The following is a 16,256-nucleotide window of genomic DNA, read 5'->3' on the forward strand; positions in this document are numbered from 1 at the left end:
CAGTGAGCCACGCTGCTTCTCGGTAGCGTAAACCACATTTTCAATCTTCCACCAAAAACCGTCGATTGTATCTTCACAACATGGCTAAAAATCTGCCCTTTTCCTCTCCATCCAAACTGCTGCGATGCCCATCCAGCACTTGTAATAATGATCATCATCAATCGTATTTATTTGAGCGCTTACTGTGTGCAGAGCACTGTACTAAGCGCTTGGGAAGTACAAGTTGGCAACATATAGAGACAGTCCCTACCCAATAGTGGGCTCACAGTCTAAAAGAATGATGGTATTTGTTAAGCGCTTACCATGTGCCAGGCACTGAACTGAGCACTGGGGTGGATACAGGCAAATCAGGTTGGACACAATCCCTGCTCCGCTGGGGGGCTCACAGTCTTAGTCCCCATTTTACAGGTGAGGTAACTGAGTCACAGAGAAGGGAAGTGACTGGCCCAAGGTCACACAGCCGACAAGTGGCAGAGCCGGGGTTAGAACCACCTGATTCCCAGGCCCCGTGCTCCATCCACTGTGCCATGCTGCTCCTCCGCCGTTGTGTCAGCCTTCTCCCTGCTTCCTGTCTCTCCCCACTCCAGTCCAGTCAGTCAATCAATCAATCGTATTTATTGAGCACTTACTGTGTGCAGAGCACTGTACTAAGCGCTTAGTCCACACGTCACGCTGCTCCCCAGATCATTTTTCTGAAATAAACGTTCAAGTCCGAATCTTCCCACTACTCAAAAACGTCCGGTTGTCGCCCATCTTCTTCCAGATGAAACAGAAACTCCTTAGGACCGGCTTTAAAGCACTTAATCAGCTTGCCCCTCCTGTCAAGCCTCACAGATTTCCTATTAAAACCCCAGCCCACGTACTTCACTCCTCCAACACCAACCTACTCACGGTACCTCGTTCTTGTCTAATTGCTGACCCCTTGTTGGACCTGTTCCAGCGCTTAGAACGGTACTTTGCACATAATAAGCGCTTAATAAATGCCATTATTATTATTATTATTGCCCACCTCCTCCCTCTGGCCTGTAACCCCCTCCCCCTTTATATAGGATGTCCGAACGGTCTAAGGCGCTGCATTCAGGTCGCAGTCTCTCTTGGAGGCTTGGGCTTGTATCCCACTCCTGACAGTTATTTTTTTCCAGCGCTTAGAACAGTGCTTTGCACATAGTAAGCGCTTAACAAATGCCATCATTATTGTTACTATTATTATTACACAACAGACCACCATGATCCCCACCTTCAAAACCTTGTTAAAAATCGCATTTCCTTCAAGAGACCTACCCTGACTAAGCCCATAGTTCCCCTACTCACCCTCAATCAATCAGTCGATTAGTAATAAATGCTATTATTATTATTATTATTATTATTATTATTATTATTTTTTATTATTACCCACCTCCTCCCTCTGGCCTGTAACCCCCTCCCCCTTTATATAGGCTGTCCGAGCGGTCTAAGGCACTGCATTCAGGTCGCAGTCTCTCCTGGAGGCATGGGTTCGTATCCCACTCCTGACAGTTATTTTTTTTCCAGGGCTTAGAACAGTGCTTTGCACATAGTAAGCGCTTAACAAATGCCATCATTATTGTTACTATTATTATTACACAACAGACCACCATGATCCCCACCTTCAAAACCTTGTTAAAAATCACATTTCCTTCAAGAGACCTACCCTGACTAAGCCCATAGTTCCCCTACTCACCCTCAATCAATCAGTCGATTAGTAATAAATGCTATTATTATTATTATTATCATTATTATTATATTATTATTATTATTATTTTATTATTACCCACCTCCTCCCTCTGGCCTGTAACCCCCTCCCCCTTTATATAGGCTGTCCGAGCGGTCTAAGGCACTGCATTCAGGTCGCAGTCTCTCCTGGAGGCATGGGTTCGTATCCCACTCCTGACAGTTATTTTTTTTCCAGGGCTTAGAACAGTGCTTTGCACATAGTAAGCGCTTAACAAATGCCATCATTATTGTTACTATTATTATTACACGACAGACCACCATGATCCCCACCTTCAAAACCTTGTTAAAAATCACATTTCCTTCAAGAGACCTACCCTGACTAAGCCCATAGTTCCCCTACTCACCCTCAATCAATCAGTCGATTAGTAATAAATGCTATTATTATTATTATTATTATCATTATTATTATTATTATTATTATTTTATTATTACCCACCTCCTCCCTCTGGCCTGTAACCCCCTCCCCTTTATATAGGATGTCCGAGCGGTCTAAGGCTCTGCATTCAGGTCACAGTCTCTCCTGGAGGCATGGGTTCGTATCCCACTCCTGACAGTTATTTTTTTTCCAGTGCTTAGAACAGTGCTTTGCACATAGTAAGCACTTAACAAATGCCATCATTAGTTACTATTATTATTACACGACAGACCACCATGATCCCCACCTTGAAAACCTTGTTAAAAATCACATCTCCTTCAAGAGACCTACCCTGACTAAGCCCACAGTTCCCCTACTCACCCTCAATCAATCAGTCAATTATTAATAAATGCTATTATTATTATTATTATTATTGTTGCCCACCTCCTCCCTCTGGCCTGTAACCCCCTCCCCTTTATATAGGCTGTCCGAGCGGTCTAAGGGGCTGCATTCAGGTCGCAGTCTCTCCTGGAGGCTTGGGTTCGTATCCCACTCCTGACAGTTATTTCTTTTCCAGCGCTTAGTACAGCGCTTTGCACATAGTAAGCGCTTAACAAATGCCATCATTATTATTACTATTATTATTACACGACAGACCACCATGATCCCCACCTTCAAAACCATGTTAAAAATCACATCTCCTTCAAGAGACCTACCCTGACTAAGCCCACAGTTCCCCTACTCACCCTCAATCAATCAGTCGATCAGTGGTATTTATCGAGTGCTTATGGTCAGTAAGGAGCACTTATAGTGTGTACTGTACTAAGCACTTGGGAGAGAACAATGCAACAGAGTTGGTATTCATTCATGATGATGATGGCATTTGTTAAGCACTTACTATGTGCAGAGCACTGTTCTAAGCGCTGGGGGGGGGATACAGGGTGATCAGGTTGTCCCACGGGGGGCTCACAGTCTTAATCCCCATTTTACAGATGAAGGAACTGAGGCCCAGAGAAGTGAAGTGACTTGCCCAAGGTCACCCAGCTGACAAGTGGCCGAGTCGGGATTAGAACCCATGACCTCTGGCTCCCAAGCCCAGGCTCTTGCCACCGAGCCACGCTGCGCTTATTCATGCCATTGTATTTATTGAGCGTTTACTGTGTGCAGTAAGCGCTTGGGAAGTACAATTCGGCAACAGATGGAGACGGTCCCTACCCAGCGACCGGCTCACAATCAATCAATCAATCAATTGTATTTATTGAGCGCTTACTGTGTGCAGAGCACTATACTAAGCGCTTGGGAAGTACAATTCGGCAACAGATGGAGACGGTCCCTACCCAGCTACTGGCTTACAATCAATCAATCAATCAATCAATCGTATTTATTGAGCGCTTGCTGTGTGCAGAGCACTGTACTAAGCGCTTGGGAAGTCCAAGTTGGCAACATATAGAGACGGTCCCTTCCCAACAGTGGGCTCACAGTCTAGGGACTGTAGGGACCGTCTCCATCTGTCTCACAGTCTAGAAGGGGGAGACAGACAGCAGAACAAAACAAGTAGACAGGTGTCAATACCATCAGAATAAATAGAATCACGGGTATATACGCATCATTGATAAAATTGAGTAATAAATATGTATTCATTCATTCATTCAGTCATATTTATTGAGCGCTTACTGTGTGCAGAGCACTGTACTAAGTGCTTGGGAAGTACAAGCGCTGTGGGGAAGTGGACTGGGGTAGGGCAGAGGGGAGGGAGTGGGGGTGATGGGGAGGGGAGGAGGAGCAGAGGATAAGGAGGGGCTCAGTCTGGAAAGACCTCCTGGAGGAGGTGAGCTCTCAGTAGGGCTTTGAAGAGAGGAGGAGAGCTAGTTTGGCGGATTCATTCAGTCATTCAGTCGTATTTATTCATTCATTCATTCGATCGTATTTGTTGAGCGCTTACTGTGTGCACAGCACTGTACTAAGCGCTTGGGAAGCACAAGTCGGCAACATATAGAGACGGTCCGTACCCAACAGCGGGCTCACAGTCTAGAAGGGGGAGACAGACAACAAAACAAAACATAGTAACAAAATAAAATAAATAGAATAGATGTGTACAAGTAAAATAAATAAATAAATAGAATAATAAATCTGTACAAACATATACATATATACAGGTGCTGTTGGGAGGGGAAGGAGGTAAGGCGAGGGGGAGGAGGGGGCTTGGACTGGGAAGGCCTCCTGGAGGAGGTGAGCTGAGCCCACTGTTGGGTAGGGACCGTCTCTATATGTTGCCAACTTGGACTTCCCAAGCGCTTAGTACAGTGCTCTGCACACAGTAAGCGCTCAATAAATACGATTGGTTGATTGCTGTGTGCAGACTAAGCACTTGGGAAGTCCAAGTTGGCGACATATAGAGACGGTCCCTACCCAACAATGGGGCTCACAGTCTAGAAGGGGAGACAGACAACGTAACAAAACATGTGGACAGTGTCAAGTTGTCAGAACAAATAGAATTAAAGCTAAATGCACATCATTAACAAAATAAATAGAATAGTAAATATGGACAAGTAAAAGAGTAATAGATCTGTACAAACATATATACAGGTGCTGTGGGGAGAGGAAGGAGGTAGGGCCGGGGGGATGGGAGGAGGAGAGGAAAAAGGGGGCTCAGTGTGGGAAGGCCTCCTGGAGGAGGTGAGCTCACAGGAGGGCTTTGAAGGGAGGGAGAGAGCTAGCTTGGTGGGGATGGAGGGCATTCCGGGCCAGGAGAAGGGCGTGGGCCGGGGGTCGACGGAGGACAGGGGAGAACGAGGCCCAGTGAGGAGGTGAGCGGCGGAGGGTGTGGGCCGAGCTGTAGACATGTGCTCTGCTCACAATCAGCTTAGTGTGGAGACGAGCGAGCCTGCTTCTGCCTCGCCTGGATCTCTACCCTTTAAGCACTTGATATTCACCCCATCCTCAGCTCCACAGCACTTAGGTGCAAATGCACAATTTATTTTAATGCCTACCTCCCCGTCTTGACTGCGAACTCCTGCTGGGCAGGGAATGTGTCTGCCAACTCTGTTATCTTGTACTCTCCCAAGTGCTTAGCGTAGTGCTTTGCACTCGGGGAGCGCTCAGTAAGTGCCACCGATTGGTTAAGGGAAAGGGTCGATCTATTAATCTTCACTGTGTAGATGAAACCCGAGTAATAATAATAATGATGATGGTATGTGTTAAGTGCTTACTATGTGCAAAGCACTGTTCTAAGCACTGGGGGGATACAAGGTGATCAGGTTGTCCCACGTGGGGCTCACAGTCTTAATCCCCATTTTACAGATGAGGGAACTGAGGCCTAGAGAAGTGAAGTGACTTGCCCAAAGTCGCACAGCTGACAGTGGGCAGAGCCAGGGATTCGAACCCATGACCTCCGACTCCAAAGCCCATGCTCTTTCCATTGAGCCACACTGCTTTTCATCCGAGTACCGTGGCGACTTGGAGCCCGAGCTGCATTGATACCATTTTCATAAAATACCACGCAATCTGTTGGAAATCGATATTTAAATAATGGTCCTCTCTTCATAATTCCGCGAAATCTGGTATAAGAACCTCCCACTCGTTATATCGTAACATTACCGATCTCTATTTCCTAGGCTGTGTGGGGTTTATCTGTTGGTGATGTATTTTTTTTCCATTTCAACCCCCATCCCACCAGACGCCATCCTCGGTCCCAGCGTCCTAGGTCTCGAACAGGCTATTGAATGGGTGTAACCAAAAAAAAAGTCAATAACAGTGACATTGGCATTTAAAATTTAAAAGTGCCATGGGTAGGCGTAAAAAAAAAGAAGAAATCAGTCGGTTGCCTGGCGACAGTTCGGCGACGTTGAATGATTCAGAAAATGGAAGGCAATGACCAAAGTGAATATTCTTTCTTTCTTAGATCAACCTCTCCACTTCTCCTACACCTGCCCAGTTAATAAGCCGTTCGCAGGCTTCCAGCTCTACCAGCAGCAGTATAACCCAACAGACTATGTTGCTAGGGAGTACCTCCCCTACCTTAACCGCAAGCCAAGCTCAAATGTACCTCCGAGCTCAAATGGTAAGATACGAGCCGCCAACATTTTTATTTTTTAATCAGTCTTTATAGGTAGAGGCAATTTTGAACAAAATGTTCCTCCGGGCCAGCTTTTCCCAGTAGTAATTGGCAGCTTTATTATTAAAACAGTCCTTTTTTTAAAAAAAGAAAAAAATCCGAACAGCAAAATGATCGCTTCGCCTATTAATTCCGTCCCGAGTTGCCGAGCGTTACTGTCGCGCTGGGTCCGTAATTAGCGAAGCTCCCGCAAGGTAGGATCGTTGTTCTTTCTCAGAGGATGGAGATAACGCCGTGGCTGCCGGATGATGATGATGGCATTTGTTAAGCGCTTACTATGTGCAAAGCACTGTTCTAAGCGCCGGGGAGTTACAAGGTGATCGGGTTGTCCCACGGGGGGCTCACAGTCTTCATCCCCAATTTACAGATGAGGGAACTGAGGCCCAGAGAAGTGAAATGACCTGCCCAAAGTCACACAGCTGACAGTTGGCGGAGCCGGGATTTGAACCCATGACCTCTGACTCCAAAGCCCGGGCTCTTTCCATTGAGCCACGCTGCTTCTCTAATTGTCATAGGCTTCTGAAGTTTGTCCTTTTCAGGCCCTCGATTCAGGCGTCCTCTTATTTTCAATGTGCTGTGGCCGGCCTATTCTCTCGCTAGATTCAAAAGATCTTTCAAACCTGTCTCCCAAGTGTAATTCTCATTGCGGGTTCGCAGAATTCTTGTTTTTATTTGGTGCGTGTTCACATTCTTTGAAAAGGTCCATTTGAAAAAGCAACCGACCGAAGAACTGGGGACGTTAAAAAGGTTTACTGATGATGTGAACAGATGATTTGAAATATCCCAGGAGTAAGGGGTAGAAGGGGGGCACGTATCTTGAAACAAGGGGTTACGTGTGCCTTAGTTGGACAAGTCTTTATGGCGAGTAGATTTTTACAGGTAAGGATAATTTAGGCCACGTTTGTCTAGTGGAAAGAGAACGGGCCTGGGAGTTGGGAAACTGGGTTTTAGTCCAGCTCCTGCCACGCTGGAATGTTGTGTGACCTTAGGTAATTAATAATAATAATAATAATAATAATTGATGTAAACCCTCTGTGCTACCGTTTTCTTAGCTGTAGAATGGAAGTACCGGCCCTTCCCCAGATCGCAGGATTATTGGGAATCAAAAATGCTGTAGTGGTATAATTCGTACACTGACTACACTGTTTCAAAATGAAGCTTGAAGAAGCCTGAAGAAGCAGCTCGGCCTAGCGAATAGAGCCCGGGCCTGGGCGTCGAAAGGACCTGGGTTCGAATCCCCGCTCCCCCACTGGTCGGCTGTGTGACCTTGGGCAAGTCACGTCCCTTCTTTGCGCTTCAGGGATCTCATCTGTGAAATGGAGGTTAAGACTGGGCGCCCCATGTGGGACAGGGACTGTGTCCAACCTGACGACCTTGAATAGTAATAATAATAGGTGGCATTTGTTAAGCGCTTACTATGTGCCAAGCACTGTTCTAAGCGCTGGGGAGGATACAAGGTGATCAGATTGTCCCACTTGGGGCTCACAGTCTTCATCCCCATTTTACAGATGAGGTAGCTGAGGCACAGAGAAGTGAAGTGACTCGCCCAAAATCACCCAGCTGACAATTGGCAGAGTCGGGATCTACCCCAGCGCTTAGTACAGTGCCTGGCAGTCAATCAATCAATCTTATTTATTGAGCGCTTACTTTGTGCAGAGCACTGTACTAAGCGCTTGGGAAGTGCAAGTTGGCGACATACAGAGACAGTCCCTACCCAACAGTGGGCTCACAGTCTAAAAGGCACATAGTAAGAGCTTAACAAATACCATTAAAAAAGAGACCAAAGAAATCAAGTACAAAATTCCTGCAAGAATTTTACGTAGAAAACCACATACAGCCCAAACGATCGCAGCGGAGTGCCAGTGCGTGCTGGCATGCTCTATCTATCAATCAGTCAATCAATCAATCGTATTTATTGAGTGCTTACTGTGTGCAGAGCACTGTACTAAGCGCTTGGGAAGCACAAGTTGGCAACATATAGAGACAGTCCCTACCCAACAGTGGGCTCACAGTCTAGAAGAGAGGCAAAGTAGACGCCAGAGTTTCTGTGGGGCGGGTCGAAGGGCAATCAGTGCAGTTAGCTCAATTTGGACAACCGAGTGGCAGTCCTTGCATTGTTTTTCTTTCACAAACCTGAGCCTCTTTTACCTGCTTTACGTTTCGTGTGGGACATATTATTTTCTTCAGCGTTTTTTTTTTTGTGTTTTTTCTTTTTGTTTTTTTTGTTTTTTTTTTTTGCTTTCTGTCTGTACAGCTGATTTTCACCCCTGCTACCACTGTGGCTGCTGTACAGTCTGACATTCCTGTTGTCTCGTCGTCGTCGTCGTCGTCACCTTCCTGTCAGTCTGGAGCTACTCAGGTGAGCTTGGCCAGGTTCCTTCGGCCTCCAGTTCATTAGCATCTAGATCCCGAAGCGGGGCGGTGAACGTGTAAGAAGGTTCCCGTCTATCCGTCGGTAGTTCCGTTTTAAAAGCTTCACGCGTTTTAAATGACGGAGAGGGAATCCAGGGCTTAAAGCCCGGCCCAAAGCATCGTCCTGAACGTACGTCTCGGGGACAAAAATAGAATCGAGGTTTGGTGCATGGGCATCTCCCGGGTTGTGTGTGTGTGTGTCTCTCTGTTGCAGTTCATTCTCAGTCGTCCCTATTGATGGCTCCGTAAGACAAGCCTTAAAGCCTCTCTCTTCTCTGTGGAAAACAGTTAAAAAATGGTTGCAGGATGTTTGTGGTTTTTTTTTTTCTTTAAAGAAGTGGTAGAAATAGAGGGTGACCAGCGGGCTGACTTGCAGATATCAGAAGCAAATACCAGAAAGTATGGTTCATTCATTCATTCATTCATTCATTTATTCATTCATTCATTCAATTGTATTTATTGAGCGCTTCCTGTGTGCAGAGCACTGTACTAAGTGCTTGGGAAGTTGAAAAGTGATGACTATTATGCACCGTGCAGCCGAGAGATGAATATTTTTTTTCCTTCTGAAGGATCAAATTGTAGGGTTTTGTCTTAAATCCCCTGTTTTTAGAGCAGTGTTGTCGTTGATTTAAATTGTGAGATGGTTGGACGGGCATCAAAAAATGTGCTTTCTGGGGCACTTAGCACGTTGCTGGCTCTTGGATATTGATAATGATTTGCTCCAGTGATTTGAGTCAGTCAGTTTTATTTATTGAGCACCTGCTTGGTGGCAGAGCACTGTACTAATCGCTTGGGAGGGTATACTCTGACAGTATAACAGACACACTCCCTCCTCAGTAAGCTTTTGTCTTCTGTTAAGTCACTTTTTGGATTGATTGATTTATTATGCATCGTACAATAGATTATTATTATTTTTTTCACCAAGAACAAAAGCTTAATGAAATATTCAAGATACTGATTTAAGTGGATTCCAGCTCAGTAACTCAGTATTTGAAAGAAACTAACCTAGAAACAGGTGCATGATACTTATGAAACCCACTTTCCAATATTTTGAAGGAGACAGGCTTGTAAGTACAGACAAATTATCATTATTTTCAGAGACCTTTACCCACATAACCTAGTCTGAAGTTATATGGTTTTCAAAACATAGAAGAATTGAACTCATTTCCTTAATACTTTTCACTTGCAGAATTTGGCTCTTTCTTCATTTCCAGATGCCAGTGATCTGTAAAATTTGGGGGAAATGGAGTATTCTGTCATAATGTAGAAAAGCATAGTGACAATCTATCCACTTTCTGTCCAATTCCACCATCCCTAGAAATTCTCAGATGAGAAACCAGGAATAAAATGGTTCCTTGCAAGCTAAAAGGGTAAGGAAAGACAATTTTAATTGGTAAAGAAAGACAATTTTAATGTTAGTGCCTCATTTATTTAGCTGGAGAGCATTGGTCATCATGTAATATATTGTCTTTTTTCCAAATGCAAACCGGGTTTTTTTTTTTTAATTCAAAATTTTGACGTATTCCAGTGAAATGGAAGTAAACTAAGTCTCTCTGAAGCCTGGTTGTTCTGTGGTGGGAAACTTCTTAAACCGTGGGATGTGAGGGTGTGGATTTGTGAGCAAATAGGACTTGTTAGGAGGAGAAGATTCAGGAAGTTGAGGAGTGGTACTAATACCTCACCCTTCCCCACATAAAGTGGGCCGCTGTGGAAATTGGGAGAATTCTGGGGCTTAAAATGGGAACTGTTTAATTTCCAATCCCTGTTCATTCCATTCGGTGATTAGTTTTTGGGTTTTTTTGATATTTGTTAACGGCGTACTATGTGCATAGCACTGTTCTAAGTGCTGGGGGGATACGAGGTGATCAGGTTGTCCCACGTGGGGCTCACAGTCTTAATCCCCGTTTTACAGATGAGGTAACTGAGGCCCAGAGCAGTTGTGACTTGCCCAAAGTCACACAGCTGACAGGTGGCAGAGTTGAGATTCGAACCCACGACCTCTGACTCCCAAGCCCGGCTCTTTCCACTGAGCCACGCTTCCTCTTCACGCTGCTTAGTTCAGTGCTCAGTGGTGAGTGCTCAAAAAAAAAAAACCCAACCAACCAACCCATCGATTGACTCAATTTGGAAGAGCAAGATAGGTTTCCTAAAAGTGAAGCCGTCTTTTCCGAAATCCAAATGCCTGGGCCGCCTGTTAGGGTGCTGCTCTTCATTTAAGACATGTTTCCAAAAACATACTTGCAGTCCGGTCATTCTGTGAAAAGCGTGCGTCTAAAGAAATATTCCTCAGGGGTGCTATGTATTTACCTTCCGAGATAGGTCTAAATGATTAAGCAGTCTAAATAAGAAGAAAAAATAGAAAGCAAAAATAGATAATGAAGCAGATAGATTAGAGTAAAAAGCATCAAACCCGACTACCTCATTGAGGTATTAAGAAAACCCCGGCGGGCTGGGCCACGTCTGGCTCGGAGAGGCGCTGGGTTTCATCATCATCAATCGTATTTATTGAGTGCTTACTATGTGCAGAGCACTGTACTAAGTGCTTATGAGAATGGCATTTGTTAAGCACTTACTATGTGCAAAGCACTGTTCTAAGCACTGAGAAGGATACAAGGGGAGGAGGTAAGGTTGTCCCACATGGGGTTCACAGTCTCAATCCCCATTTTACAGATGAGGGAACTGAGGCACAGAGAAGTGAAGTGACTTGCCCAGAGTCACACAGCAGACAAGTGGCAGAGCTGGGATTTGAACCCATGACCTCTGACTCCCAAGCCCGGGCTCTTTCCATTGAGCCACGCGGCTTCTCAGCTCAGCTCAGGGTTTGCTCCGAGCAAGGAAATAACTGTTCTTGAAACCAGTCAGCGTTGTTTCCGATCTTATCCCACTCCCCGGTAATCCACCAGTAGTAGTAGTATTTATTGAGCTCCCCGGTAATCCACCAGTAGTATTTATTGAGCTCTTACTCTCTGCAGAGCCCTGTACTAAGAACTTGGGAGAGTTCGGTAAACTTGGTAGACGCAACCCCTGTCCTGGTAATGATTTAAGAAGCAGCCCAGCCCTGCCAACGACTATGTGTGCAGCACTGAATGATGAACATGCACGTTTAGTCAGTTAGTTCTATTTATTGAGCGCTTACTGTGTGAGGAGCACTGTACTAAGCACCTGGGAGAATACAACAGACACAGTCCTTGTTCACAGAGATCGTATACTGTATAGACGAGCTTATGTCTAGAGACGAGGTTACGTTTAGTGAGGTGCTAGTGTGATTTTTAGCTAGGTAAGGGCCAGGTATGAGAAGCCGCGTGGCTCAGTGGAAATCAATCAATCAATCGATTGTATTTATTGAGCGCTTACTGTGTGCAGAGCACTGTACATTTGCAGTATTTAGCTCTCTCCTCATTTCCAGATGCCAGTGATCTGTAAAATTTTGGGGAAATGGAGTATTCTGTCATAATGTAGAAAAGCATAGTGACGATCTGTCTGCTTTCTGTCCAGTTCTACCGTCCCTAGAAATTTAACTCTCAGATGAGAAACCAGAAATAAAATGGTTCCTTGCAAGCTAAAAGGAAGGTGGCAACAAGTTGGCAACTTGTTACAAGTTGGCAACATATAGAGACAGTCCCTACCCAACAGTGGGCTCACAGTCTAAAAGGAAAGCGCCCGGGCTTTGGAGTCAGAGGTCATGGGTTCCAGTCCCGGCTCTGCCACTTGTCAGCTGTGTGACTTTGGGCAAGTCACGTCACTTCTCTGGGCCTCAGTTCCCTCATCTGGAAAATGGGGATGAAGACTGTGAGCCCCCGGTGGGACAACCTGATCACCTTGTAACCGCCCCATTGCTTAGAACGGTGCTTAGCACATAGTAAGCACTGAATAAATGCCATCATTATTATTATATTATTATATATGCCACCCAAGTTGTTGGGATTCATTTATATAGAAAAGTCTCTTAGATCCTTTGAAAATCCAGAAAAGAACTTTTAAAAGGCCTGACTTCTTTGAAGTTCTACCTAGAAGAAAAAAAAAGCAGAACTGTACTTTGCATTCAAAATCAGTTGCAGCAGCCGGGGTTCAGTAGTAGCTGTCAGAGACACTCAGACTCACTCCCCAAAGGAAAATGGCCACAAGTTCATTCATTCATTCAGTTGTATTTATTGAGCGCTTTCTGTGAGCAGAGCACTTGGGAAGCACAGTTCAACTGGCTGCAAGTATTACCCCCCGTTAGTATCAACATGACATTTTTTGTTAAGTAATCCGAGCCTCACTTAGCCACTTGTAACCTCCCCAGCACTTAGAGCAGTGCTTTGCACATAGTAAGCGCTTAATAAATGCCATTATTGTTATTATTATTATTATTATTACTATTGTGTTGAATGTACAGCAATGTTAAATCTTAACTCACAGTGAAACATGAGGAGTAGCACATATCTCCTCTTTCCAGGCCCTTTTTCGTGGCTTCCCAGACTGAGCCCCTTCCTTCCTGTCCCCCTCGTCCCCCTCTCCATCCCCCCCGTCTTACCTCCTTCCCTTCCCCACAGCACCTGTATATATGTATATATGTTTGTACATATTTATTACTCTATTTATTTATTTATTTATTTATTTTACTTGTACATATCTATTCTATTTATTCTAATTTGTTAGTATGTTGGTTTTGTTCTCTGTCTCGCCCCTTTTAGACTGTGAGCTCACTGTTGGGTAGGGAGCTGGTCTCTATAGGTTGCCAATTTTGTACTTCCCAAGGCGCTTAGGTACAGGTGCTCTGTTCATAGTAAGCGCTCAATAAATACGATTTGATGATGATGGCTTCCCTGTTACAGTCCTGGGTTACCTTTCCCTTTGAGGCTAAATGAAATGTGAGGAGTTTCTCAGAGCAGCAACTGAGGGAGAGAGGAACACCGATATCCCTTCAAAAAGTTCCCTTCTGAAGCGAAGACGAAAATTGGCGTAGAAACGTTTGGACCATAGTAAAAATAACCTGTATAAAGGACATGTGTAAGGCATCGTCCTGTCATCACCATTGTCGCCATCAACAGTGGTATTTACTGAGTGTGCTTATGTGTGCAGGGCACTGTACTAAGCGCCTGGGAGATACAACACAGGTTGGGTAGAGCACAGTCCCTGCCCTCAAAAGCAGATAATAATAACGATGGTATTTGTTAAGCGCCTACCGGTGCGCCAGAGGGCACCGTTCTAAGCACTGGGGTAGATACAGGGTAATCAGGTGGACACAGTACGTGTTCCACCATGGGCTTCATTCCCATTGTACAGATGATGAACTGAGGCACAGAGAAGTGAAGTGACTGTGCCCGTGATCACACAGCAGACACGGCGTGTGGTCTGTTCTATTTATTTATTTATTTATTTATTTTTGCTTGTACATATCTAGTCTATTTATTTTATTTTGTTAATATGATTGGTTTTGTGTCTGTCTCGCCCCTTTTAGACTGTGAGCCCACTGTTGGGTAGGGACTGTCTCTATGTGATGCCAATGAGTACTTCCCAAGCGCTTAGGTACAGTGCTCTGCACATAGGTAAGCGCCCAATAAATACGATTGAATTGTGGATTGATTGAAGTGGCAGAGCTGGGGTTAGAATTTACAGTCTAGAGGGGGGGAGACAACCATTAATAAAAATAAAGGTAAAATACGTGACCTTAAAAAAATAAGTAAAAAAATGTGTTAGCCTACACATTTCACTTCTTTTCCTTCACCTTGCCATGCTTTGAGAGTCAAATTCTTAGAAATATCTGGCCGAATTCATTCCCTTTCTGACAGAGGTCCCCAATTTAAAGGGCCAGAATGAGTTGAGAGAGGCAGAATCCTTCAGGACCCTCCCAATCCCGTTCTTTTCCCTTGCATCATTTTCGAGTCCTCCCATATTGTAGTTAGGGTTCCCTCACCTCATCGGCCCCAGGTGCCTTCCGGCTGCTTGTTGCCTTGGAAGGGCCCAGGTTTTAGGAAATCCAAGATGTCCTGAGTTTTGGGAAAGGAAAAAGCCCCAGCGGCACATGGTAGTCTTGGGGAGAGGCAGCCTATTAATAATAATAATAGATAATAAATGATAATAATGGCATTTATTAAGCGCTTACTATGTGCAAAGCACTGTTTTCTAGAGCGCTGGGGGAGGTTACAAGTGATCAGGTTGCCCCACAGCACAGTCTTAATCCCCATTTTCCAGATGAGGGGAACTGAGGCCCAGAGACGGAAGTGACTTGCCCTAAAGGCACACAGCTAACAAGTGGCGGAGTCGGGATTTGAACCCATGGACCTCTGACCCAAAGAGCCCGAGGCTCTTTCCCTGAGCCAACCCCCGTGCAGTGTCTGGTCACTTAGAACAGGCAGTTCAAGGAAGGAATCATTCATTCATTCATTCAATCGTATTTTATTGAGCGCTTACTGTGTGCAAAGCACTGTACGTAAGCGCTTAGGAAGTACAAGGTTGTGCAACATAGAGAGACGGACCCTACCCAACAGACGGCTCACAGTCTAGGATAATTCAGTGGGTCGGAAGCTTACCAGTTACTAATCATCATCATCATCAGTCAGATCGTATTTATTGAGCGCTTATTGTGTGGCAGAGCACTGTACTAAGCGCTTGGGAAGTACAAATTGGGTAACATAGGTTATAGGGATGTAGGTTATTTATAGTAACCTACAGTTTATTGTTTATTAATAATAGATGATGACAGTTGATTTAAGCGCTTACTATGTGCAAAGCACTGTTCTGAGCACTGAGGGGGAGTACAAGGTGATCAGGTTGCCCCACGTGGGGGCTCACAGTCTTAATCCCCAGTTTACAGATGGAGGGAACTGAGGGCTCGAGAGGAAGGTCAGTCCATTCAATCATATTTATTGAGCGCTTACTGTGTGCAGAGCACTGGTACTAAGCACTTGGGAAGTACAAGTTGGCAATAGTATATGAGATGGTCCCTACCGAACAGCGGGCTCACAGTCTAGAAGGGCTTGCCCAAGGTGTCTCACAGCAGATATGTGGCGACGAGCCGGGGATTAGAACCCAGGACCTTCTGACTCCCAAGCCCGGGCTCTTTCCACTGAGGCCATTAATAATAATAATAATAGAATAATAATAATAATAATAATAAATCGTATTTACTGAGGCGCTTAACTGTGTGCAGAGCACTGGACTAAGCGCTTGGGAAGGTACAAGTGTGGCAGACGTATAGATAATAATAATAATAATAATAATAAATAATAATAATAATAATCGTATTTACTGAGCGCTTACTGTGTGCAGAGCACTGTACTAAGCGCTTGGGAAGTTACATGTTGGCAACGTATTAGAGACAGTCCCTACCCAGGCAGTGGGCTCACAGTCTATTCATTCATTCATTCAATCATCATCATCAATCGTATTTATTGAGGTCACTTACTGTGTGCAGAGGCACTGTACTAAGCGCTTGGGAAGTACAAGTTGGGAACATATAGAGACAGTCCCTACCCAACAGTGGCTCACAAGTCTAGAAGGGGGAGACAGAGAACAAAACCAAACATAGTAACAAAATAAAATAATAGTGAATAGATATGTACAAGTAAAATAAATAGAGTAATAAACATGTACAAACATATATACATATATGCAGGTAATAATCATAATGATATTTGT

At 44.7% G+C, this 16,256-nt stretch overlaps 1 protein-coding gene across 1 annotated transcript in view; it reads left to right on the top strand.

The window, feature by feature from the left end:
- Window positions 1–5,746: 5,746 nt before the first annotated feature.
- PHC3 (polyhomeotic homolog 3) overlaps window positions 5,747–16,256 on the top strand; it is a 90,666-nt gene continuing 80,156 nt past the window's right edge. The window contains exons 1-3 of the mRNA XM_038745010.1: window positions 5,747–5,833; window positions 6,009–6,167; window positions 8,476–8,580. Of these exons, the coding sequence (XP_038600938.1) occupies window positions 5,747–5,833; window positions 6,009–6,167; window positions 8,476–8,580 (351 nt within the window). The remainder of the gene's footprint in view (window positions 5,834–6,008; window positions 6,168–8,475; window positions 8,581–16,256) is intronic.

The sequence above is a fragment of the Tachyglossus aculeatus genome, chromosome 1 (assembly GCF_015852505.1).
Source record: "Tachyglossus aculeatus isolate mTacAcu1 chromosome 1, mTacAcu1.pri, whole genome shotgun sequence".
Taxonomy (NCBI): Eukaryota; Metazoa; Chordata; class Mammalia; order Monotremata; family Tachyglossidae; genus Tachyglossus; species Tachyglossus aculeatus.